General features: G+C 43.9%; 2 protein-coding genes across 6 annotated transcripts in view; one reads left to right on the top strand and one right to left on the bottom strand.

The window, feature by feature from the left end:
- Positions 1-1446: 1446 nt before the first annotated feature.
- Positions 1447-21513, top strand: zdhhc4 (zDHHC palmitoyltransferase 4). 3 transcript variants are annotated; one of them, XM_078558498.1, is made up of 7 exons: positions 1447-1556; positions 7114-7300; positions 11343-11416; positions 13138-13316; positions 14876-15001; positions 15867-16111; positions 19121-21513. In XM_078558498.1, the coding sequence occupies exons 2-7, from the start codon at positions 7178-7180 to the stop codon at positions 19391-19393; spliced, it is 1020 nt and encodes a 339-aa protein (XP_078414624.1). In that variant the 5' UTR covers positions 1447-1556; positions 7114-7177; the 3' UTR covers positions 19394-21513. The 3 variants fall into 3 exon arrangements, with proteins under 3 accessions (XP_078414624.1, XP_078414626.1, XP_078414625.1); XM_078558499.1 differs by lacking the exon at positions 7114-7300 and adding an exon at positions 7918-7974 and having other exon boundaries at positions 1476-1556; XM_078558500.1 differs by lacking the exon at positions 7114-7300 and having other exon boundaries at positions 1463-1556.
- Positions 18866-27294, bottom strand: part of e4f1 (E4F transcription factor 1) — a 35932-nt gene continuing 27503 nt past the window's right edge. The window contains exons 11-14 of one of the 3 annotated variants that reach the window (XM_078558496.1): positions 26436-26634; positions 24394-24548; positions 23636-23698; positions 18866-23477 (exon numbers count right to left, since the gene is read on the bottom strand). In XM_078558496.1, coding sequence (XP_078414622.1) covers positions 23133-23477; positions 23636-23698; positions 24394-24548; positions 26436-26634 — 762 coding nt within the window. In that variant the 3' untranslated portion in view covers positions 18866-23132. Of the gene's footprint in view, positions 23478-23635; positions 23699-24393; positions 24552-26435; positions 26635-27294 lie in introns of all 3 variants that reach the window. The other 2 variants (XM_078558495.1, XM_078558497.1) reach the window with 2 other exon arrangements.

Genomic DNA, 27294 nt, shown 5'->3' on the forward strand with positions numbered 1-27294 from the left:
CACCTCCAAGTCAAGGAAAAAAGCAAAAAACTGCAGATGCTGGAAATCCAAAATAAAAATAAAAATACCTGGAAAAACTCAGCAGGTCTGGCAGCATCTGCGGAGAGGAACACAGTTAACGTTTCGAGTTCGTATGACTCTTCAACAGAACTAAGTAAAACTAGAAAAGAGGTGAAATATAAGCTGGTTTATTATATTTCACCTCTTTTCTATCTTTACTTAGTTCTGTTGAAGAGCCATACGGACTCAAAACGTTAACTGTGTTCCTCTCCGCAGATGCTGCCAGACCTGCTGAGTTTTTCCAGGTATTTTTATTTTTGTTTCCAAGTCAAGGAATGCTGACTCCAGTCCCACCTCCTCAGTCTAGCTCGACTGAAGTTGAAGTCATCTCACGTTCGTCTGCATTAGACACAACTTCAGATTCCGCTACAAATCCCAAATTGCCATTAGTCTCTGATGAACATGACCCTGTAAAAGCACTAGAAGACCACCATAAACCACACTAAGAGAGAAGACCTCATGAGCATCTGAATTTATAAAGTCAGAGTCTTGAGACAGGCTCAGTGGAAATAGAGACAGTCTACCCTCTTTCCCTTGTTCAGAAAATGTTTTGTTAAACTGACATTTCCAATAAAGGGGGAGGAATATGTTATATATTGAATGTCTTGCTTAGCTTGCTGCACTTTGCAAGCCAGTGCATTACGAGATTGCAGAATCCATGCTGTTTTGTTAGTTCTGTTACTGCAGAAGAATAAACCAGAGCTGCAATGTTCAATCGCCTCCACGCCTCCGTGAGTATCGATTAGTCTTTAAAAAGTTATCGGTGGTACCAATATTAAAACATAACAGTAAGGGTAACGCTGTTGTTCTACAGTCGCCCAGCAAATATAATCGAAATAAGTGCCTCATTTCCCATGTCAACAGTGACAACACTTAAAAAGTGTTTAATTGGCTGTAAAGCACCTTGAGACACCCAATAGTCTTCACTGAACGGTGCAATATAAATGCAAGTATTTTTCCTCAAGCAGGTTGGTCAACTTCTGAGGTCAGGTTAGCTCTTATTGGGTAATTATTGGTACTTAATAAGATACGTAGTCTTCCACTGGGGAATTTTCACGGGAGGTGCAAAATTAGTGCAATTGGCCACAGTAACTTTAATAAGTTCAAAGGACTTTCCTTAAATTAATCTTGAGTGGGCATGGAGATAATTGTACAGATTTTCGTCAATACCTGACAATATGAGGCACAAACATTGCTTCAAGTGTTTTTTTGCTCCGTGAGGCTCCACTAAAGACAGACTCGAGCTGCTGTTTGCAGGCGGCTTTTCTCTGGTCGCCTCTCGGCCGCAGGGTTTCCGTTGCCTGGTTACCGCCCGAGGGCGTCTTCATCCTTCGCGCATGCGCAGAGATTGCGTTGCTGTTAAGCCCCGACGCCCGAGGAGCAGCCAATCAGCGGGCCGGAACTGTGATCACCATGGAGACCATTTGAGTGACACTCTTAGCATTTCCGGCACAGCTGCCAATTTAGAATCACAGGTTCCTGAGGAACATTAGCAGGTAAAGAACTCAGGAGAGTGAAGATGCCTGGGGGAGGAACGCGGAGAGGGTGTGCGGGGCGGGGAGGGGGCTGGGCCAGGGGAAACGGGAGACTAATAGGGATGGGGCAAATGGCGACGGGGCTGGGTTAACAGGGTGAGGTTAAACTGGAGGAATGTGGCGGTACGGGCTAGAGAGGGGGACAGGGTGGAGCTGGGCTGTGGATGAGGTGAGATGGGGCCTGATGGTCGACACTGTAGGCCTCTAAAAGAGATAGCTGCATAGATAGTGGATGCATTGGTAATGATTTGCCTAAATTACATAGATTTTGGTGCAGTCCAGCAGATTGGAAGTTAGCAAATGTAACACTGTTATTCAAGAAAGGAGAGAGAGAAAATAGAGAACTGTGGGCCAGTTGGCATAATATCAGTCATTGGAAAAGTGCTAGAATCCATTATTAACAAAGTCTTAACGCACTTAGAAAGTCATAGTATGATGAAAGTCAACATAGTTTTATGAAAAGGAACGAAAACAAAAAATGCTGATAAAACTCAGCAGATCTGACAGCATTTGTGGAGAGAGAGAGACAGAGATAATGTTTCAAGTCCATACTCCCTTTAGATCTGAAGAAGTCATACGGACTCGAAACGTTATCTCTGTCTCTCTCTCCACAGATGCTGTCAGACCTGGTGAGTTTTAGCATTTTTTGTTTTCGTTTCAGATTTCCAGCATCCGCAGTATTTTGCCTTTATTTTCATGAAAAGGAAATTGTGCTTGACAAATTTATTAGAGTATTTTGAGGATGTAACTAGTAGGTTAGATAAAGGGGAATCAGTACATGTAGTATACCTGGCCCAAAAAACATTCGATAAGGTGCTGCATAAAAGGTTAATAGGCAAGCTAAGGGCTCATGAAGTTGTGGGTAATATATTAGCATGGATAAAGGGTTGATTAACAGACAAGAAGCAAAGAGTAGGCATAAATGGGGCATTTTCAAGTTGGTAGGCTGTGCCTAATGGAGGGCTGCAAGAATCAGTGCTGGGGCCTCCGCTATTTACAATCTACATTAATGACTTAGACGAAGATACGGAGTGTAATGTATCTAAGTGTGCTAATGATACAAAGTTAGGTGGAAATATAAGCTGTGAGGAAGACATAGAGTGCAAAGAGATGTAGACAGGTTAAGTAAATGGGCAAGAAGATTGCAGATGAAGTATAATTTGGGGAAGTGTGAGGTTATTCACTTTGGTCATAAGAATGGAAAAGCAGAATATTTTTTAAAAGGTGTGAAACTTGTATACATTGATGTTCAGAGAGACTTGGGTGTGCTAGTATACAAAGTTAGCATGCAGGTACAGCAAGCAATTAGGAAGACAAATGGCATGTTGGCCTTTGTTGCAAGGGGACTGGAATACAGAAATAAAGAAGTCTTATTGCAGTTGTACAAGACTTTGGTGAGACCATATCTGGAATACCGTGTGCAATTTTGGTTTCCATATTTAAGGAAGAATATAATTGCATTGGACACAGTACATCAAAGGTTCACTACATTGGGCCCTGGAATGAGAGGGTTGTCCTATGATGAGAGGCTGAGTAAATTGGGCCTGAATTCTCTGCAGTGTGGAAGGATGAGGTAAAACATACTACATTCTGAAGGGGCTTGACAGGGTGGATACTGAGAGGTTGTTTCCACTAGCTGGGAGCATGGTTTCAGGATAAGGGGCCGATCATTTAGGACTGAGATAGGGAGAAATTACTTCACTCAAAGGGTTGTGAATCTTTGGAATTCTCTACTCCAAAGGGTTGTGCATACTCCATCATTGAATATATTTAAGGCAGGGATGGTCACATTTTTTGTCATGAGGAATATGGGGAGAGGGTAGGAAAGTGGAATTGAAGTCCAGGATCAACAATGCTCGTATTGAATGGCGGAGCAGGCTTGAGGGGCTGTATGATCTACTCCTCCTACCTCTTGCGTTTTTTGAGAGCAGAAGGGATATGGTTGGACAAAAGGAGAGGGCAGGGATACTGGGGATGTAGGGGGGGGTGTGGGGATGCAAGGGAGACTGTGGGGATACTGGGGGAGTGGGGCTAAAGAGTGTGGGGATACTTTGTGGGGGGAAAGTGCAGGCATACTTGGGGTGGGGAGGGGGAAGTGCGGGCATACTGGTGGGAGGGGGAAGTGCGGGCATACTGGTGGGAGGGGGAAGTGCGGGCATACTGGTGGGAGGGGGAAGTGCGGGCATACTGGTGGGAGGGGGAAGTGCGGGCATACTGGTGGGAGGGGGAAGTGCGGGCATACTGGTGGGAGGGGGAAGTGCGGGCATACTGGTGGGAGGGGGAAGTGCGGGCATACTGGTGGGAGGGGGAAGTGCGGGCATACTGGTGGGAGGGGGAAGTGCGGGCATACTGGTGGGAGGGGGAAGTGCGGGCATACTGGTGGGAGGGGGAAGTGCGGGCATACTGGTGGGAGGGGGAAGTGCGGGCATACTGGTGGGAGGGGGAAGTGCGGGCATACTGGTGGGAGGGGGAAGTGCGGGCATACTGGTGGGAGGGGGAAGTGCGGGCATACTTGGTGGTGGGGGGGGAAGTGCGGGGATACTTGGTGGGGGGGGGAAGTGCGGGGATACTTGGTGGGGGGGGAAGTGTGGGGATATTTTGGGGGGGGGAGTGTTGGGGGGCGGAAGTGCGGGGATACTTGGTGGGGGGAGGGAAGTGCGGGGATACTTGGTGGGGGGGGGGAAGTGCGGGGATACTTGGTGGGGGGGGAAGTGTGGGGATATTTTGGGGGGGGGAGTGTTGGGGGGCGGAAGTGCGGGGATACTTGGTGGGGGGAGGGAAGTGCGGGGATACTTGGTGGGGGGGGGGAAGTGCGGGGATACTTGGTGGGGGGGGAAGTGTGGGGATATTTTGGGGGGGGGGAGTGTTGGGGGGCGGAAGTGCGGGGATACTTGGTGGGGGGAGGGAAGTGCGGGGATACTTGGTGGGGGTGGGGGAAGTGTGGGGATACTTGGTGGGGGGGGGGAAGTGCGGGGATACTTGGTGGGGGGGGGGGGAGTGCGGGGATACTTGGTGGGGGGGGAAGTGCGGGGATACTTGGTGGGGGGGGATGGAAGTGCGGGGATACTTGGTGGGGGGGATGGAAGTGCGGGGATACTTGGTGGGGGGGATGGAAGTGCGGGGATACTTGGTGTGGGGGGGGAAGTGCGGGGATACTTGGTGGGGGGGGGAAGTGCGGGGATACTTGGTGGGGTGGGGGGAAGTGCGGGGATACTTGGTGGTGGTGGGGGGAAGTGCGGGGATACTTGGTGGTGGGGGGGGAAGTGCGAGGGTGGTGGGGGGGGAAGTGCGAGGGTGGTGGGGGGGGAAGTGCGAGGGCGGTGGGGGGGGAAGTGCGAGGGCGGTGGGGGGGGAAGTGCGAGGGCGGTGGGGGGGGAAGTGCGAGGGCGGTGGGGGGGGAAGTGCGAGGGCGGTGGGGGGGGCGGAAGTGCGAGGGCGGTGGGGGGGGGAAGTGCGAGGGCGGTGGGGGGGGGGGAAGTGCGAGGGCGGTGGGGGGGGGGGGAAGGGCGGTGGGGGGGGGGGGGCGGAAGTGCGAGGGCGGTGGGTGGGGGGCGGAAGTGCGAGGGCGGTGGGTGGGGGGCGGAAGTGCGAGGGCGGTGGGTGGGGGGCGGAAGTGCGAGGGCGGTGGGTGGGGGGCGGAAGTGCGAGGGCGGTGGGTGGGGGGCGGAAGTGCGAGGGCGGTGGGTGGGGGGCGGAAGTGCGAGGGCGGTGGGTGGGGGGCGGAAGTGCGAGGGCGGTGGGTGGGGGGCGGAAGTGCGAGGGCGGTGGGTGGGGCGCGGAAGTGCGAGGGCGGTGGGTGGAAGTGCGTGGGCGGTGGGGGGGGGCGGAAGTGCGAGGGCGGTGGGGGGGGGGCGGAAGTGCGAGGGCGGTGGGGGGGGGCGGAAGTGCGAGGGCGGTGGGGGGGTGCGGAAGTGCGAGGGCGGTGGGGGAGGGTGCGGAAGTGCGAGGGCGGTGGGGGAGGGGGCGGAAGTGCGAGGGCGGTGGGGGGGGGCGGAAGTGCGAGTGGGGTGGGGTGGTGGGGGGGGGGGGGGCGGAAGTGCGAGGACACTTGGGGGGGAGGGGGGAGTGCAGGGATACTGGGGGGTTGGGGTTGGGGAAGAGTGCGGGGATACCGGGGGCGGTGGGGGTTGGGGAAGGGTGCAGGGGAATTGGGGGGGGGTGGGGGTTTGGGAAGGGCGCGGGGGATACTGGGGCAAGGGGTTGGGGAAGAGTGTGGGGATACTGGGGGCAAGGTTGGGGAAGAGTGTGGGGTGACGGGGTTGGAGAGTGGTGGAGAGTGCAGGGCTGGGGGAAGGCAGTGCGGGTAGGACAGAAGTGGGCGAAGGGGATAGATTGCAGGAAGAATGGAGTGTGTACTGATGGCAGGGAACAGTGCGAGGATGTCATAGTGCTGAGCCTTGAGGGAGACAGAGTGCAGAAGGGGGGACTGTGCTGGTTTGGTGCAGAAAGGGAGCGGTAAACAAAAATATCTGGTGCTCAGTTGGCACCAAGATCACATAGAAAATTGTAACCAAGTCATCTCAGTGCAGCAGGCTCAATAAGCCAATAACTGAAACAGGAAGGTCTGCCACCATAATCCAGGGCTCTGCTGATGATTGACCAGCCAGCATGGCACATGGATGGAACACCAAAGTGTAAATCTGTCACTTGGGGCCAGGATTCTTCCATTCCGCTCCAGAAATTTTTCCTTGTAAAAGAGCAGCCTATCTCCTAATAGGAAAATTGATTCTAGGTGACAAACACTGGAAAGCTTAGCAACGTTATAGAATTATAAACCACCGGTAGCAGCCATCTGGCCCATGTATCACTGCCAGCTCTTTGAAAGAACTGTCCAATTAGACCCACTCCCCTGCTGCATAGCCCTGCAAATTTCTCCTTTTCTGTACTGGTGAAAATGTGGTTTTAATTCTTAATCTTTAGCAGTCTCGCTGTTTAGCCATGCCAACTTGCACCTGAACTGTCCATATTTGCATGAATGTGATGTATCCTCCAGGAGCTATAATGTTTGCTCCACATTAAGCAAACAGCAATCCTCAGTATGGCTTTCTAGTAGCTTGGTCCGTAGACTTTTAGAACGTATCAATGGCTTGTGTGTCAGTCACCTAGCTCACTCAGCATAGACCTCTGAAGCTCTGAAATTGTCCCACACGGCACCTAGATCATAGCATAACTCCCTTTCAGCTCCTGTATCTAATGCAATATTATTCCAAACCGCTGATATCTTAAAGGTGCTTTAAGTGAATGCATTTGTCATTCCTCTGAAACTTGAATTTTTGATGTTTTATGTTATTAAAATTTATGTTGGCAAGATAAGACAATTTCAAGTGACAGAGACTGGAGTGAGAATTCCAACATTGGTTCCCCTCTCAGTTATTCCTAACTTATTCCCTTTTCTTGGCTCAAATTCTGATTGTAACGCAAGATACACTTTGTGAACCTACTGCCCTAACATTCAAAGGTACTAGTAAAATGCAATAGTAAACTCAACTATTTTGATGTGATTTCTTCTGTCTCTCAGGTGCTGACTTCAACAGTTGCACAGGTCCTGGCCGTGATACTGAGCTATATTTTTAGGCACGGTGATGGATTTCCTTATTCTGTTCCTCATTTACTTGGCCATTTGCATCTCCTGCATGGTGGTCGCCATCAAATTCTCAAGGCAAAGCCAGGAATGTTTTGCAAGGATCTCACACCATGTGACTCGGGTAACTGCAATTTAATAGGAACGTGTTTCCATCCCAGATCTGTGTTGAACCAGCTGTTCTCACCAATAGCAGTAGAAGTGCTAAAATTGGGCTCAATGTCCCAGGGTTGGTAAAGGGAAAAGCAGCCAGGGTTCTTGCTCCTCATCGCTACTGAGTGACCTTTGCTGAAAAGTAAAATTAGAAAATGCTGGAATACTCAGGTCTGGCAGTATCTGTGGAGAGAGAAAAACAGAGTTACTGTTTCAGGTTGATAACCTTTCATCAGAATCCTTAGAAGAAACTGCTTGGCTGTGATGTCATCTATAACTAAGTGACTTGCTGAACTGAAATGAATGCTCTGAAACAGTGAATAGAGACTCTTGAGTAAAATTGGAGACCTTGGCCTGAGCTAGTGCGAGATCCACCCAATTGCTTTTTATTGGCCAAACAGCAAAACAGTGCCTGGAAATTTGTCATCAAATGAGTGCAATTTTTTGCTTAAATGCTGCTCTGCAAGTTGCCTGTGGGCAGATTTTCTAACTGGTTTTATATGTTGTTGATATACTGATTTTTTTTCTCAGACTTTTTTGTTTCTATCAATCATTTATGTTTCTTCCTTGTTTTGTCCTTCTCTCTAGAAATTCCTATGATTCTACTCACGATTTCTGAAACAGATGCAATCACTATATTTAAAGGTGAACAGGATAAATACCATATAACAAAGCACAGAAACAAGACATTTGGCACAACTGGTCCATGTTCCACATGAGCTTCCTCCCACAGCTCATTATCTAACCCCATCAGCATATCCTTCTAGCATCTGGGTGTCTTTGTGCATGAATTACAAAAAAGTTAGCATGCAGGTACAGAGGATATTTAGGAAGGGAAATGGAATGTTGGCCTTTATTGCAAAGAGGATACGGTATAAAAGTAGCGAAGTCTTGCTACAACTGTACAGGGCATTAGTGAGACCGCACCAGCAGTACTGTGTACAGTTTTGGTCTCCTTACTTAAGGAAGGATATACTTGTAGGCAGCTCAGAGAAGGCTCACTAGACTGATTCCTGGGATGAAGCAGCGGTAGTCTTGTGCAGAAAGGTTTAACAGGTTAGGCCTATACTCATTGGAGTTTAGAAGAATGAGAGGTGATCGTATTGAAACATGAGATTCAGAGGGGACTTGACAGGGTAAATGCTGAAAGGTTGTTTCCCTTTGAGGGGGAATCTAGAACAAGGGGGCATAGTTTAAAAGTAAGGGGTCTCCCATTTAAGATGGAGATGAGGAGGAATTTCTTCTCTGAGGATCATTAGTCTTTGGAATTCTCTTCCACAGAGAGCAATGGAGACTGGATCACTGAATATATTCAAGGCTGAGTTAGACAGATTTTTGATCAACAAGGGAGTTAAGGGTTTTAGGGAACAGGTAGGAAAGTGGAATTAAGGCCACAATCGGATCAGCCATGATCTTATCAAATGGTGGAGCAGGCTCAATGGCCAAATGACCTACTCCTTCTATTTCTTATGTTATCACACTTTACACGTGAAAAGTCTTTGGTTTGTTCCCAGGCAAAAGATCATGCAGTGTCAGCTGTAGCTCAGTTGGTAACATTCTCTCGTTTCTGAGTCAGAAGGTTTTGCGTTCAAGTCCAACTCCAGGACTTAATCACAAAAAGCTGACACTCCAATGCAATACTGAGGGAGTTCTGTACTGTTGGAGTTGCCATCATTCAGATGAGACATTAAACTGAGGCTCCAAGTGACCCTCAGTCACATGTTTAAGATCCTATGACACTATTTTGAAAAAGAGCTGAGGAATTATCCCTGGTGCCCTGGCCAATATAAGTCCCTTGATCAACATTTGAAAAACAAACTATCTGGTCATTATCACTTTGGTCTATGTGGGAGATTGCTGTGTGCAAATTGGTTGCTGGGTTCCCTACAACAGTGACACACTTCAAGACTACTTCATTGGCTGTTAAGCACTTTGGAGCATCCAGTGGTTATGAAAGGTGCTATATAAATGCAAGTCTTTGTTCTTATTACCTGCCACAGACCCAGTCAGGAAATTATGCCTTTCAGGAATCAGCCAGTTTGGTCAGTACTGGTGTTACAGTTCCACTCTTGGTGATGGACATTGAAGTTCCCCATCCAGAGAACATTCTGTGCCCTTGCTACCCTCAATGCTTCTTCTAAGTGGTGTTCATACAAAGAAGTATCGATCCATCAGCTGAGGGAGGATGGTAGTTGGTATAACAGCAGGAGGTTTATTTATCCATGTTTGACTTGATGCTATCAAACTCTAATGTTCAGGGTCAATGTTGAGAACTCCAAGAGCCATGCCCTCGCTCTGCTGTCACCTCTGGTGGTTATATCCTGCCAATAGGACAGATATACCCAGGGGTGGTGATGATGGAGTTTGGGACATTGGCTAAAAGGTGAGTGTTAGGCTTTTGCTTGACTAGTGTGAGAGACAGATCTTTCAATTTTACAAGCAATTTCCCAATAGGCAGTATCCAAAGCCTGGGAGGTTTTAGAAAGTGATTTTTTTTTTTACTTAATGTCACTGAAATTGACTGGGCTGCAATTAGGGTGGTAATTGTATTGCCTCTTGTTCAATATATGTTAGTACCTTGGTCCTGTCGAAGGCAGAGAATGGTGAGTGCTGTATGGATCTAGGGTTTGTCACAAAGAAGAGGTTTGTGATTTTTTTTATAACCTATGATACAGGTGAGGGAGCTGTGTTGCCAAGAAAATGGGTTGCTTTCATGGAGTAATTGATAAGGATTAGTAACATTTTAATACAAGAATATATAATTGGTCCATTTCAATTCACCATTGAGCTTGCACAATAATACTTTTGACCCGTTTATAGAAAAATATTGGAATCACTAGACAAAAAATGACCAAGGTCCATCTAGTCAACTTTCCACCACAGGTAGAATGACAGTCGCATGATACAAGATAATGGCATTTTTAACAAATTGTAGCAATCAATCTCTATCAATTAGTCTACAACCAACCCAGATGTGAAACAAGGAAAACCGCAGTAATGGAGAGGTTTGGGAACCGTAGGTTCAAAGCCTCCTGTACCTCCCAAGACATACTACACTCACCACACATCGTGTCTCAAATTATACATATACCGTATCCCAAAATATTATTCCGTATTTATTCTGCTTTTTATTCGTATTTATGCATGACACAGCAAAGCCACATCCCTAGTAAGCCTAATAACCCTGATTTCCATTGCCCTTCCTGCATCCCTATTTGAATCTCCTTATAGTTTCTCGTTCTGCCATCCTTGCTGATTGTTTGTTCCAGATCTTTACTACTTTTTTATTGAAAAAAATTACCTTGATTTCCTATTTTTGTTTTGCCACGCTTCATTTGAATTTGTTGCTAAATTTTGTATGCAGCTGAAAATATGCTTGGATCTAAATACTCCAAACTCACAATAAACAAGCTGAAATGGTGCAATGGGCATGAGAAGGGCCACCTCATCGTGCTGGTTATCAGGAGGAACTATGTTTGTGTTCCATTTTCATAACAGTGCCATTGCTTTTCTCAGCCTTTGTTCAGTGGCTAGTGTATTCTTTTGTGTCATTAGGTCATGGGCTCAAGACCCTGTCAGAAACTTGAGCACATAATCTAGGCTGACACTCCATTGCAGTACTGACGAAATGGTACACTGTTGGGGGTATCGCCTTTTGGACAAGAAGTTAAATCAACGTCTTGCCCTCTTGGGTGAATATGAAAGATTGCAAGGCATTAATCAAAAAAGAACAGGGGCGTTTTCCTTGGTGGCCTGGTCAATACTTGGCCTCCATTCAACATTACTAAAACAAAATGGACCATCTAGTCATTATCGCATTGTTGTTTGCAAGAGCTTGATGTGTGCAAATTGTCTGCCAGATTTCCCACATGACAATAGTGCCTATACTTCACAATAATCTAATTAGTTGTAAAGTGCATCAGGATGCTCCATGGTCACAAAAGGCACTAAATAAATAAATGCCAGTCCTTTCTTCCTTTTTCACATCTCCATTTTATTTCTGTTACTAACAGGTGATTGGGCCAGTGATTCCTCAATGGCTGCAGTTAGTAATGCAGCTTGCTTTACATAGGCTCATCCACCAGAGGTAAGTGTGGACATTCTGAAATCACCTGTGCATATCTATGCTCAATCAGTTTGTACAGACAGAGCGAGCAACCGTCTATTCGCCACAATACTGCATTCAACTGAGGTTGGGAAAAGTCCTGGTTGGCTGAATCAGTTGGGTATCAAACCACTTAAGAATTTTAGGTGCTTCTATCAGATCCCACATTTACCTTGTCTAATGAATAGTTTTCCAATGAATAGTGTCAGCTGTGGCTCAGTTCATGGAACTCTCGCCTCTAAATCGCAAGATTCCAAATTCAAGTCCCACTCCAGGGCTTGAGCAGAAAAATCAAGGCTGACACTCCAGTGCAGTACTGAGGGAGTGCTGCACTGTTGAGGGTGACTTTGTTGAGCCGTTAAACAAAGGCCCCATATGCTTGCTTGGTGGATATAAGAGATCCCATGGCACTATTTTGAAGAAGAGCAGGGGAGTTATTCCTTGTGTCTTGGCCAACATTTATCCCTTAATCAACATCACAACAACAGATTATCCGGTCATTATTAACTTGATGTTTGTGGGAAATTGGCTGCTACTTTTCCTACTTAACAAGTACTTCAGAAGTACTTCATTGGCTGTAAAGCGCTTTGAGATGTCAGGTGGTCATAAAAAGGTGCTACACAAATGCCAATCATTATTTTTCAAGCCTCATTATATTTTTCCATTCAAGTTTTGTCCTATTTAATCTACAATGCATCTTTTTTATGTTTCCAAAATCCTTTGTATCCCAAAGTGCACGGTATTCCCAAATGAATAATCAGTGCCCAAGAGATTCTTTGTCACCCACACGGTTTTATATTCAAGAGCCTACTTATAAAAGTCAGGATATAATTTTGGTCTCCTGGCATTGCACTTGGGATCCTGTATATCTGCATCCTTCAATCCCATTGAGCATTTCGTCATTTATAGTCATTTGCTAGTACAGAACTTTAGTATTAAGAGACTTTTTTTTTGTCGAAGCTTTTCGTGTTTCACTCATCAGGACAATTCGCAAGAAAATAGAGTCAATGTCAGTAGAAACAACATATTTATACTCCATGAGAGTGTTGATTGGTTGGCAAGTGGACTCTGGTAGAGGCGTTGCTATGGAGTGTATGATTAACAGTATAAATATGTTGTTTCCCCTGACATTGGTATTTTCTTGTGAATTGTCCTGATGAGTACAAGACAAAAAACTTTGACAAAAAGTCTTTTTTCAGCAATATTCATCATTTATCTTTCTATTCTCTGTTCCAAAATGTGCCATATTACATTTATCTACATTTGCCACATATCTACCCACTTCCCTAAAGTTCCTGCATTCTACTTCAGTTTGCCACAATTCCTAATTTCGTATTGTTGACAAATATTGTTTATTTCCTCTTGGTTCCAAGTTCAAATCATTTCTGTACGTGGAAAATGTTAAGGCCTGACATAAATATGTGTTCCTGGAATTTCATTCCAAAGTCTGTATTAGTTTGTGCAAATGGGGGCCAGGTAGCTACGACAATGATATGGAATTGTCCACAGAGAAGACAGAAGTTGTTGAACCAATGGATTTGCACAATGTAAAAGTGAAATTACCCTGAGCAAAGACTTAACTGGTAAATAGACAGGATAATTCCTTATGAATACAAGAATGTATTAACTTTGAAGTACTGAGGGAATATTAGGCACAATAAAGCAAATCAAGAATCTGATATTTCACTTTTTTCTTTTAACAGAAGCTCCTTTTTCCTGGTCCTGCATCTTGTGTTAGAAGTAGCTGTGTATGGAGAGTATTCATGGGAAGTGTTTCCTTACAGCTTGGAGCTGGGATTCAGACGAAGTATTCTGCTGCTGCCTTACATCCTGGTGCTTGGGAAGATGTACTTTTTCTATCAATGCTGCACCAAAGACCCTGGTAAGAAACAGACTATTAAAGCAATTAGGCAGACAGATGTCTCACCCTAATCTGCTGTCACCCTTTCTCAGCTGACCGAGGCCATTCCTCAATGTTACCTGCAGCTCTTAACCGGCTGCTGTTGGTAGCACTCTTGCCACTGAGACAAAGGTTTGGATTCAAATCCCACTCCAGAAACTTGAGCACATATCTAGACCAGCATTCCAGTGCGGTTCTGAATGAGAGCTGCACTGTCGGATTTGCCCTCTTTGGATGAGACCTTAAACCAAAGCCCTATCTGTCTTCTCTGATGGACGTACAATATTCCATGGCATTATTTTGGAGAATAGCAGGGGAGTTCTCTCCTGTTGTCCTGACCAATATTTATTCTTCAAACATCATTACTGAAGATTTTCTGGTCATTAACTCATTGCTGTTTATGAGACCTTGTTGTGCACAATTGGCTGCCATATCTCCAAAATACAATGGTAACTCCACTTCAAAAGAGTACTTAATTGGCTGTAAAGCGCTTTGGATCATCCTGAGGTTATGAAACGTGTTTTAGAAATTAAGTTTCTTCTTTAAGACAACTCTGCCTGCCTTTTGCCTCTGGACAAATTAGTTTTTCTTTTATTCTTTCATGGAATTTGGGTATCACTGGCAAGGCCAACATTTGTTGCCCATCCCTCATTGCCCTTGAACTGTTTCAGAGGGCAGTTAAGAGTCAACTGTATTACCATGGGTCTGGAGTCACAGGTAGGCCAGACCAAGGAAGGATGGCAGATTTCCTTCCCTAAAGGACATCAGTAGGCCAATGTTTTTTTTTGGTAACAATCTATGATAGTTTTATGGTCATTACTGAGATTAGCTTTCAATTCCAGATTTTTATTAATTGAATTAAAATTTCACCAGCTGCCATGGTGGGATTTGAACACATGCCCCTAAAGCATTAGGATGGGACTCTGGATTACTAGTCCAGTAATAATATCACTACACCACCATCTCTCCTAGCATAGTCTTTGATTACAATGTACAAATTAAACATAATTGAATGGTGCTGCATCATCTCTGCTGTTTGTTTAAAATTTTCTAAACTGGAGGCAGTGCATTGAGCCAGATCTCTTCTAGGAACTTGCTGCAGAAATGCTGCCTGTATTTCCAATCTCATCCTGGTTGCCAGATGGAACAAGCAGGTAAAAGCCTAGTGCTTCCCCCAAGAAAGGAGAGGAACGTAGAACATTGATCAATTGTTTACTTGGAGCACGCAGCACCCTTAACAGACTGGACAGAAGTCATGGAGTTACAGGAATTATTACAAATCAGATCAAAGAATTTTAGACACTAAAACAAAAGTGGATGCTGGAAATTTGAAATTAAAAACCGAAAATGCTGGAAACACTCAGCAGGTCAGGTAGCATCAATGGAGAGAGAAACAGAGTTAACATTTCAGGTTTACCTTTCATGAGAACTTAGTTTCAGACACTTTCAATTTGTGGCTGTGATTGCTTCAACTGATTCACAGGATTTGCAACAGTTAAATTATTTGAGCTTAATGTGTATTTCTTGTTTGTTTCTCAAAGGTATGATTTCTCCTTCAAACCATAAGCAGCTGCTGAAAGTGTATATGTATGACGGAATTTTGTATCAACAATCCCACATCTGCCCTACGTGTGAACTTGCAAAGCCAGCACGGTCAAAGCACTGCCGTAAGAAACTTACAACAGTTCTGATAAACAGACAATGATTTTCAAATTCTGATGGACTTGCTGTGTATTTGCAGAAATGTTTTGTGAATTCTCCTCTCCAGCCAGGGAAAGCACATGGCCAGTCAGGTCTTTTGTGTGAGACTGCAGATGATTTGGGTTCTGCACTCTTATTCTTTACAAACAGTGTCTACCAACTTCTGATAATTGTAGAAAATTCACAAGAATGAGTGAATTTGCAGGAATTACTCTTTTTGAGCCATATATAAAACATGCAACTATTTTTTAAAAACTCAATTGCAGATTAAAAATGGTAAAACCCAGTCGACAGCACAATCAGTGGGGTGGATGGGGTTGGAGAAATAGTAGGCTTTTGCATATTGTACTATAGAAAACTAAAGGGACCAAGAGCAACTCAGCTATTAATGGCCACTAACATAAATTAACAAGTCCCTGGTGCTCCACAGGGTTGAGCAGAGCATATGGGCATTAATGGTGCACTGGTTCTGCCAGCTGAGATACGAAAACCAAAACATGGTTTCTTTCCTAAAGGTCCCGACTCGTCTTGGCCACAGAGCCACATGTGGCATCCGGTACTTCACCTGAGCAGCCACACAAGCACATGTTCTAATACTATTTCCTAAAATCCAAAGGCGCCTCAAAGATTTTGGCAGATACAGTCCTTTCTAGTGGATCAATTGTCCTCTGGGAATTCTCTCATTTTAATCAGGATTTATAGAATAGCAGCGAGAAAGGACTTCTGTCTCTCCTACTTGGGCTGGATTTGGTGCTGGGCATCGGGGATGAAAGGACAGTGCCTAACCCCTGGCACCACAGTCATCTGCTAATGATTTCCTCTTCTCCTCAGGTGTGTGTAACCGGTGCGTCCATCGATTTGACCATCATTGTGTCTGGGTGAATAACTGCATAGGGGCATTAAACATACGCTACTTCCTGTTGTACCTGGTGACCCTGTCAGGGATGGCAGCTGCTGTGGGAACCGTGACTGTGAGATTCCTTATCCAGGTGGCACTGATGTCTAACCTACATCAGGCAATGTATGTAAATACTGATGGTGAACACGTGCCTGTTGGCATCCTGTATATAGTCCAGGTAGAGTTATTTATGATTCTTTAAGTCTGTGGCCAATCTATATTGTTTGTTCAGGATTTTGTAAAAAATTAAGTTGCTGTTGGATAATCTTCCAGAATCCTTGTACTATATAAAGGTTGTTAGTTCCACATAATTGGCAGCCAAGCCAAGCCATTTACTAGGAAATAGAATTTAGCTTGTAAGTGTAGTACCTGCTTTTAAAAAAGTAAAATATCAATTAAATGCCAGATGCAACTCTGAAAAATGTTCCATCTTTCCCTCGAATGGGCAAGCCCAGGAATTAAACTGTAACTGCCCCGTTTCATCATTTCAGAAACTTGTTTTATCACACGATTTCACATGATCTTTTTTGTCTTTGGCAGAACAATGCTATGCTTTGACAGGCTTCAACTGCTATACACATTTATTAAACAATAGAAAAATAATGACAACGTAATTTTACATTAACTAATGCCAGTTCATCTTGTTTTGCTATTTTGTATTTTATTTCGAGATGCATGCCTTGAATTCAGTAGTAATAAGTCCACCGAGGCTGAGGTTTTTTTACAAAACTAAATTAAACATTTATTAATAGAAAAGATTTTAAGCACATACATAGGTCTGCAAATTACTACTATAATAACTCCTAAATACCCTAACTAATCTGGCTCCCAGTTACACCTCTGTTAAGGCAACAGTAAAAAAAATAATAAGTTTCAACAGACCCAGGCAAAGCACACAATACCTTGGACAGTGATATTCAAAGTGATTTTCTTAGCTTCGATTTCTGTAGACAGCAACTTGATGCACATAGGCTGGAGGCTTTTCACACTTATGTTAGATCTTAGAATTCCTTCACCTTTACACATAACTTCATCTCCTTTATACATGTTTCTCCCTTTTTAATGTAAATTCCATTGTTCCAATATGTCTTTGCAACTTTACTTTCCCCATTATATAAATCATTCATAGTACTCATTATTAGTAACCTTTGGAAAAAATAAACACACTGCTTGGCTTAGCTTTTTTTAGCTAGGTGTAATATCCTACCATCTCTTTGAAATTCAAACTACTCTAATTTATCTAAAAATGCAAATTTTCCTCACATTTTGAAACTTCAACCATGTTTATGCTTTTAGCATTTCAAACCTAGCTTCCCTTTTGGTAACTCAAAGGCTCCAGACCAGCTGTCTCCAATTCAATTAAATCCCCCCCACACACACAAACTAATCCAAACCCCACTATTTACCTACCTTTACAACAAATCACAATATTATGAAAATTATTATATTTTCATGATAATTCCAATAATTGACAGCAAGGTTGTCTAACATACTGGGCCACAATCTGGGCTGCTGTATCTCTCTATCCAGTCCATGGACTCACTGTTAAAGATATAGGTACTTCCAAGTGAAAGATCTGCAAGGAGTGGCTCCTCCAATCATGCTGTTTCTCTCCTGTGTTTGCTGTGCACCAGTGAACCTATCAGCAGCATATGTGGGAGAGTCACAGTTTGTGATTGGGGGAGCAGTGCGAAGGTAAGTAGCCAAGGTCTATTCTCTCTCACCTTCCTGTACAGGCACTGGCCTCATAAAGGAACACAGAGGTCAAGAATGGAGAGCAGACCACGGTGACCACAAGGAACAGCAGTTGCAGAAACAGCACCCACCAGGCCCCCCCAGAGCAGTTGGAATCTCAGACAGGGCAGAGTGCAGAAGTGCACCTTGACACTATCACAGCCATCCTGAATTCCTCCTTGGCAGTAAAGTGTCCAAACCTTATGGGTCCCATATAGGGAGTGAGAGATTCTGCATGAATGTGAGCGAGACAGCGAGAGCCCTGAGACTTGGAGTGAGTCAGACACACGCCCTTCCCGTCCTCCCTCCCCAAAAACCTATCCACAAAGCAGGCAGGGAGAGGAGGCAACCCACTTCTGACACCCACTTCACATGACTCCCACCGAGACCAGCTCGGAGTGTATGCTGCCAGAGGCAAACACAAGGTCAGCTTAAGTTAAACACAACTCCTTAGCTCAACCCCAATCTCCATCCTTCCGTGGTGCCAGGGCTTGGGGTCCAGTCTGTCTCCAGCTCTGCTTCTGAAGCAAAAAGGCAAAAATGTTTTTATGGTTAGCTCTGCTGCTTGGCACTTTTTAGTAATGTTTATTTATTTTTTTTAAATTATCAATTTATTGCTTTGACATTGCTTTCATGTTGAATGTTGTGCCAAACTTTATCTTTCCAAAATTTGCTCATTGGCCCCTTGAGTAAGAAAAAAATTGGTGTGGTCAACCCTAATCTACAGGTTTTTTAAAGCCCAAGCCCCTCAATTTATTCACTGCACACTGATTATGTCTTCTCTCCTAGCAGGTGTCCTGAACTGAGTATTACTTAGGTCTCAATGTTATAAAATAACTAATTTGCTGAACTGATATGATGAAGCATCTAATGTGAAATCTGTACCTTACCCTCTGGTTTCCAGGTTGCTCTCTGCTTCTGCAGTCACTAGGGTTAAAATCGCTGAGACATCTATGCTGGGCTCTGACTACACCATTGTACAAGCCATCAACATAGGTAACACTCTAGCCCAAGTCAGTAGGTCTTGGGTTCACGTCTCACTCTAGAGACACGAGCACAAAATCTAGGCTGATACTTCAATGCAGCACTATCTAATGAGATATTAAAATCAAGATCCCAGCATGATTCAAAGAGGGGCAGGGCCTGGCCAATGTTTGCCCCTCATATCACCAAATCAGATTGAGTCATTACATCAATGCTGTTTGCAAAATCTTGCTTTATGCAAATTGACTGCCACATTTCCTACATTAAAGCTGCACTTCAAAAGCAATATGGAACATCCTGAGGATGGGAAAGGTGTGATATCCGTTGAAAAAAATTTGATTGTAACAGTAACTAAGTACAAATAACTGCATAGGAGGAATAGGATGGACTGGTTCTTATTGCTATCTGAGTTACTGATGCTTTCTCTTATTCCATTTCTTTAATTACTAACACATTGTCCTTTTTGCAGAAACTGTTCCTGACCTTTCCTCGGATTTTTTTCATGCTGGGCTTCACGCTCCTCACCTTCTTTCTGCTGGCAGGCTACACTGCTTTTCACTTCTACCTGGTGATGACCAATCAGACTTCAAATGAGTGGTACAAACTTAAGAACAGTTGCCAGTGCCACATAGACAACAGCCGGCCAGACAAACGCATATGGGGCAACATCTATCATAGAGGGATCATCACAAATGTGAAAGAAATCATCAGCCCTGAGACAGAACAGAAAAAAATCAGATAAGAGACAGAAACTGACATTTTTGTTCACTTTCACCGAAAGATCCTCTGTTCAATGGTGAAATATTTGTACATTTTTTAAAAATTTATAGTTTCCACCAACTATTTTTTTTTACTGTGTCTAACAGATTAAAATCGAGAATGGGTTGATTACTCCTTAGCCTCATTCCTCCACTCCATTGTGCAAATTGTACAGAGAGTCAGCATCACTTGGACTAGTTCAGGCACTTTGTCCACAACATCCATGACTTTCTTCACTTTGTGCTCAATTCCCCTGACATGAGAGGTTAAGGAGGACCATTTTTTCTGAGAAGGTGAGGAAATTAGTTTGATTTCAACAAGAGTTTGACACTGTTACAGTGGGCCTGAATCTGCAACACTAGTGAAATGAGAGAACAGGTTAAATTAAATCTGGAGTGGTAGAGAATTGCACAATCAGGAAGCAGGGACAGTGATGGATGTGACGGCATGATGTGGAAATTTAGATGTCTATGTGCATGAATTGCCAAAGCTGTGCACACACAAGAGAAATCTGAAGCTCGTGGACCAATTGGGTACACTGCAATGGATGTGGTGAGGAAAGGTTTCTGTAGGGATCACACCTGAGAGAGAAAGTGAAACAGGAGGAAAAGGAGTGATTAGCTTCTGGGTGAGGACAGAATACAGGAAGCATCAGAAGAAAACTGAGTAATTAATAAGTTGAGATTCAATGTTTCTTCGTTGTTGGAATTTCACAACTCTCTTACCACGTGGGTGAAATGTTCTGCCCAGCTTCTCTAACATTAACATTTCTGATTGATGCCTTTTAGTCAGAATTTGTATATTCAAAAAGATTGGTCTGGTGAAACAGTGTTTTGGGATGGATTGGGCTGTTGGTCAAAGAAGTAGCAGAGGCCCAATGAGGCCTTTGGGCCAGAACGCTGGAACTAGATGAAGTGGCAAAGGGTGGTTAGAAGTGTCGCAGATATAGATGGGCAGGAATGAAAGGTTATCAACCTGCAATGTAAACTCCGGTTTTTCTCTCCACAGATGCTGCCTGCCAGATTTTCCCAGCATTTTCTATTTTCGTACTACATCATGCCCCTAAGTATGAACTTATCTGTATCAGGTTGACGGTTCTTTTCACAACCTTATTTTAATTAGATCTTAAACTTTAACCCTTGAAGAAAAGAAACCCAACCTTGCTTAGCCTTTCCTCAACTCACACATATCAACTTAATGCTCATCTCAGTACCGGCTCAAGGGCAAAAGAGGGTTATTGTTTAGTGCCTAGAACTGTATGGGTAAACACCAAACAGATTATTTGACAATTAAATGGTACACAAAGGAGTGATGTTCAAACTCCACCTTTATTTGCGGTCAACCAGGTCACATAGTGAGGTGCCAGTGAGGATCAGCAAAGTAGTTATCTTGACACATGCCTTGAATACACTGAAAATAAAACATTAAATTAATATAAAAGGATGAAATTCTCATACAGAACCACATGGCATATTCATTCATAAAATACATCCGTTCCACAGAGCATGTCCCATGTCCAGGACACCGTAATGCAGCAGCCCTTGCTGGTGGGAATGCCCCAATGCAGCAGTTAGCCATTGCACTCACAAACAAGAGTGAAAAAAAATGTCCGTCAGCAGGAAGATCCTGCAGTAGAGTTAAGCACATCTGTGCCTATTCTAAACTCTGCTACCCATATTGAGTTTTAGTTCCTGAAACAGTGACCCTGTGAATGGGCAATTATCTGTACTCCAGGCACACAGTTCATTACCAAGTAGCAAAAGCACTGTTGGCAATATCTAAAAGGAATACTTTACAATCTATACAATGCTAACATAATCTTTCTGCTATGAAAAGCTTGACAGGTAATCTCTGAAGGGACACATACCTTGCATCACGTTGATCTGTCACATGCAATTTGTTTTTTTGTCACAATCCAGTTAGTTTTGTTCATACTTAAGGCCACTTTCTGCAGATATACCCGTCTGTTTTCCAAAATAAGTTTAAAAGTCCTCCACATTTGTGAAAAACGTCCCTGAAACAACTACCTAAATATTATTCATAAATGCATTATTTGATTAAATGAACTGTTAAATGGGGTAGAAAACATGCTGTTATAGAGAATCGGTTTAAAAAATCCTGCATTTTTATTTACAGCGAGATAGGCAACTCTCGAATCTTATTTACAACAGAGGCAGTTAGCGGTGGATGGCCTGGAAAAGTACAAGTAAGCTCATTATGTACATGCAACAAACTATCACACAATATAAAAACAGCACTCCATCATGAAGAGTCCTGTACATATAACGGAAGTAGAAGTACCACATCCAGTTTAACAGTCTCAAGGAAAGCAGAATCACTGTCAGGGCCATTGGCTCATATGTTGCAATAACCAATATTCCATTTTTATTACAAAGGGTTCTGAGGTCTTTAACCAAGATATTGGGGATCAAATTCTTGAATTCTAGTTTCCCGTGGCTCTGTTCACTATACTTCACATTCCTGGCGCAGAAATGAAAATAAATTCTTGTCCTTTTAAGAGATGAAACGAGAGGGTGCAGGATTCTCTTCAGGATTCCAACAGAGTTCAGAGGTGAGTGCCACAAGGTATCATTTATCAAAGGAATGAGTAATCCAATGATACTTAATGCACAGAGCTACTCTTTGCCAAGATTGTTACTCCAAGTTCCCATCACTGCAGCTGAAATAGCAAGACAGAAACTTGTCACAACTATTTCATGAATCGTTTTTTAAATAAATGAGTCGACAAAGGTTGCATCAAATCAAGTGTCCTGCTGGGAACAGCTCTGAACTACATTTGGTTTCTTGCATTTGAATTCTTCCATTAAAAGAATAGAGTTTTCAGTTTCACCATTACGTGAACATGAGCTGTGATTGGGAATGAAACCCACGCTGGAGGGGCCCTAGAGATCTTTTAATCAAATCTGTTTCTCAATTTCTTTTTACTACCAATCATAAATGTCAGTTTCTCACAATTGCCTGCCTGGTGCCACCCTCCCCTCCTAGACTAGTGTTTTATTTTCCAGTCCTTACTGATACCTCATTGATTTAATATCTAAACAACCCTTGATAAAGCAATTGAATCTTAAATAAGGCAGAATAACTAGAGCATTAAACTCAGCTCCACGTGTGTAATAGAAGGGAAGGGGCCTGTTTTCATCACAAGGTATGTATTTACAGAAAACAAGGGGGTGAGGTAGGAGAAAGCAAAGAATCGGACACACAGAGTAACTGCGAGGAGAAGCTCAGCTGTTGGTCAACACTAATCCAGTTTATCAGCCCATCACATTGTCTCTTCCTGCCCTGCTCTCACCATCAGCAGACTACCTGTGGGCACAGACCCATCACTGATGTCACTGCCCAGTAACTGGGTCACATATCAACTCCATCCCCTGGGTACAAGTGCTAAATAGACTGCTCAGTCACAGTACGAAGTAACTGGATATCTCAGCACAATCAGTTGCAAACTGGCTCACAGCTTGAGTGATGCAGGAAGACCTTAAGCTCAAGTTTCATTAATATAATTTAATACAATCAATATTGACACGCATCAATCTGTGGCTTGGAAAGCGACCTTTACATGGAGCTACCAGGCATCGAGTTCCTGGCGTGAAGCATTGACCCGTAGTGCAGTATTCAGGGTTCTTGCATCCACCCTATGAATTATTTCTTTTCCCTGAGTAGTGATGTGGGGAGGGTCAGTAAGAGCTCCCGTCATTCATTCATTCACCCACCACCACTGTTTGTATTTCCACATCTCCATCCTGGGTAGCAATCATGTATTCATCAGCGTGTTCCAGCATCTCAATGTCATCAGCTCCCACCATAGTGACAGTGTCGTGGCTGGTCTCCAGGCTGCTATTGGTCGTCAAGGCCTCTCCTTCCTCGATGCTGGAGGCCAGAGTCATTGCAACCTGCTCGGTGAGGCTATCAGGGGTTGCTATGGTGATTGCATCCGCTATTTCCTCATTGCTGTCTTCCATGGAAACATTTTGGACAATGATCTGATGGCCAGAGTTGGCCTGGTTCACGATTTGCTGCACAACTTTCATGATCTGGTTGTCAACCTGAAAAGAAAGTCAAGAAAGCAGAACACCAGAAACATTAATGCCAGAGAGGCCAAATAGAAATATTTAAATAATAAGTAGTAAAATCAAAACTGTAAACCCGGGAAATGACCGATTCTCTCTCTTCTGGAGTCAAAGAGCAACCAGAAACCACCAACCTGGTGCTTAGAGCCTTGGATCAGAGTGCCCATATCACTGCTTCCAGCAACTTCAGCAGGACCCTGGCAAAGAAACACAAAAATAAAAGGAATGTTGAATATGACAGCTTTACAAAAGTTACCACCAGCTCAGAAGACATACACATTGCTGCCCAAATGCAAATCACACCTACATCACTGCCTCAATGCAATTAACATGTACCCACAGCTATCCTCACACACACACATTACATGTGGACTGATAATCCGCACACAACTCTTATGCACAGTAATAACCACACACATGCAATTCACATGTACAGTAATAACCCACACATAACATGTACACTAACCCACAAGCAACTGATGCAAACTAATAACAAATGTTCCCTCAAATTTCACTTTGCTGTGCACAGCCATTTGTTGCGCTTTGTAGTTCCTTTACAATTGGTGTGCAGTTGTACTTGGGCACATCTTCAAGGGACCGCTTCACGTGCGTCGTCTGTTTGCCCTTGCACAGCCAGGGGTCCATGCAGCTCAGTGGGAATGTTGCTAATAACACACAAGCTATCAAGTACACCAATGTTGTCACAACTCACGTGTACACTGACACATAGATCATGTACACTAATAACCTACGCAGAGATGTGTACTGCTGCCCCATGCAACACATCATGCTCGGCTACACTTGAGGGAGATCAATGGCTGTACCACTGCTACCATTCTTCAGAAGTGTGGTGAAACCCAGTGTTTTTGAATGTTGCGAGTGCCCCAAGTACCTCAATAATATACTCCTGTGTATTGGCCACCACCGAAGAGAACTCCACCAGCACCGTATGGGGGTCATCAGTGATGATAGTTGCAGCAACGCTATCTGTGGACTGGTCTGGTGACACCTCCAACTGGTCCAGTTCTTTACACCCAACATGACAACCTCCTCCAGAGAGAAGAAAAACACATTAATTTCAGACAGATTACATTCAGTAATTCAGCCCTTGAGCCTGCTCAGTTAGATTATGGCCGATATTTATCTTAACTTGGTTCTGTAATCCTTAATACACTCCTCTAACAAAATCTATCAACCGCAATTTTTGGGGGGGGAAAGTGTGTTCCAGATTTCCACTATCCTCTGTGTGAAGTAGTGCTTCCCGACTTCACCTAAGATTGGCCTGGCTCTAATTATAAGATTATGCCCCCTTGGTTCAGTACTCAGAATCACAGAATTGTGACAGCGCAGAAGGAGGCCATCCGGCCCATCAGGTCTGCTCCAGCTCTCCGAATGAGTATTATGACTTAAGAACATAAGGAGGAGGAGGCCATTTGGCCCCTCAAGCCTGCCCCGCCATTCAATAAGATATGGCTGATCTGCCCCAGGCCTCAACTCCTCTTTCACGCCAGCTCCTCATAGCCCTCATCTCCCCGATATTTCAAGAATCTATCTACCTCCTCTTTAAATACTTTGTGATCTAGCCTCCACAACTCTCTGGGGTAGAGAATTCCAGATATTCACTACCCTCTGAGAAAAGAAATTCCTTCGCATCTCAGTTTTAAATGAGTGTCCCCTCATTCTGCAATTATGTCCCCTAGTTTGAGGTTCCCCCACGAGTAGAAACATCTCAACATCTACCCTGTCAAGCCCCTTTAGAATCTTGTACATTTCAATAAGATCACCGTTCATTCTTCTGAACTCTAATGAATAAAGGCCTAACCTGTTTAGCCGTTCTTGATAAGTCAACCCCTTCATCCCAGGAATCAGCCTAGTGAATCTCTTTTGAACTACCTCCAATGCCAGTATATCCTTTCTTAAATAAGGGGACAAAAATGTACACAGTGCTCCAGGTGCGGCCTCACCAAAACCCATTCTCCTGCCTTTTCCCCGTACTGTTGCACATTTGTTTCTATGCAAATAATCATCTAATGCCTTGAATGACTCAACTGAACCTGCCTCCACCACACTTCCAAGCAGTGCCACTCACTGCGTGAACAAGTTGTTCCCCCCCATCACATTTGCTTCTTTTGCTAATCAATTTAAATCTGTGCGCTCTCGTTCTCGATCCTTTTACAAGCGGGAACAGTTTCTCCCCATGGGCCTAAGTGCTGGAAAATGGGATTAGAATAGTTAGTTACTTGTTTGACCGGCAAAGACTCGATGGGCCGAAGGGCCTTTTTCTGTGCTGTAAACCTCTATGACTATGAGGGAAATTTTTTTACTCTGAGTGGTTAGGATCTGGAATGCACTGCCTAGGGATGTGGTTGTCGTAGATTCTAATACGGCTTTCAACAGGGTATTGGATAATTATCTGAAGGAAAATAATTTGCAAAGCTCTGGAGAAGGCAGGGGAGTGGGAATAGCTGAATTGCTCTTAGAGAGCCAGCATGGATACAATGGGCCAAAGGGCCTGTTTCAGTGCTGTAACTATTCGCAGATTCTAATAACCAGGGAGTTTTTGCAGCTCCCAGCAAAACCATTAGATTTCAGCTGTCTATGCTTTAGAGTCTTGAGTTTCCTCCCAAAATTTCCCCAATTCTCTACCTCTCTCTGCTTCTTTAAGGTCTCCTTAAAACCCACCTCTTTGACCAAATGTTTGGTCATTTGTCCTAAAATCACCGTGTCAACTTTTGCCTGATTATTCTCCTGTAAAGCACATTGGAACATTTCATTACATTAGAAGGACCATATAAATGCAAGTTTCTGTTATTAAAAATAGTGACTGGATCTTAAGACCAATTTAAGCAAATGGCAGACGCAAATTGTTAAATTCCAATCCCACCCAGTGATGCCCTCCATCCCTACCAGGTGCCCACCTGATTTCACACCCACCTTTGGCACGTAAATGTCGATTGAGGGTCCCATGTTCAGCAAAGCCTCGACCACATTTGTAGCACGTGAATGGCTTCTCTCCTGTGTGGAGTCGCACATGTCGGATGAGGGAGCCCTTTTCTCGAAATGCCCGGGTACAGTAGTCACAAGCAAACGGCTTGTCCTCGGAGTGTGTCCTCAAGTGAACTTGCTGTGCATTCTGGGAAAAGAGATATAACCATTAGTAAACAGATCTCTCTGCATTGCATAGAGTCACCACTGAATGTACAAAGAAAATAAACTTGAATTTATATAGTGCCTTTCACAACCTTAAGCCATCCCAAAATGCACTTCAGCCAGAATTGTAGTCACTGTAGTAAACACACAATCAATTTGCGCACAGCATGCTCCCACAGTGTGTTAAGGAACAGATAATTTTTTTAATTACATTGAATGAGGAATAAATATTGGCCAGGATACTGGGGATAAATCCCCTGCTCTTCTCTGTAATAGTGCCAGAGATTACATCCACTTGATTATAATCAGAACATAGAGAGATAACAATCCAAACACAAAGTCAGAGCTATAATCGGAGTATGGACAGAGATTGGGATACAATTAATTGTAAACAAGCAAAATTACAATGTAACTTAAAAGAGACTAGTACGATTTTGACCTACGGACAGAAAGGACTAAATCCAAATTAGAGAGGTGAGTAGCTACAACTGGAATGCAGAGATGCAAAGTTACAACTAGAACATAGCTGTAATCAGAAGTTGCTTTGATGCAATCAGAATGTCAGAGTGTGCTATGATTGCACCGATTGCACTATAATCAGAAACTAGAGATACAATAAGGCTACAACTAAACATGCACAGAC

The sequence above is a fragment of the Cetorhinus maximus genome, chromosome 15, assembly GCF_964194155.1.
Source record: "Cetorhinus maximus chromosome 15, sCetMax3.hap1.1, whole genome shotgun sequence".
Classification (NCBI taxonomy): domain Eukaryota; kingdom Metazoa; phylum Chordata; class Chondrichthyes; order Lamniformes; family Cetorhinidae; genus Cetorhinus; species Cetorhinus maximus.

Coding starts and splice junctions, on each gene's coding strand:
- zdhhc4 (XM_078558498.1), top strand. CDS start 7,178: ATGGATTTCCTTATTCTGTTCCTCATTTACTTGGCCATTTGCATCTCC. Junction 7,301..11,342: donor TCTCACACCATGTGACTCGG/GTAACTGCAATT, acceptor TGTTACTAACAG/GTGATTGGGCCAGTGATTCC. Junction 15,002..15,866: donor AGCACGGTCAAAGCACTGCC/GTAAGAAACTTA, acceptor TCTTCTCCTCAG/GTGTGTGTAACCGGTGCGTC.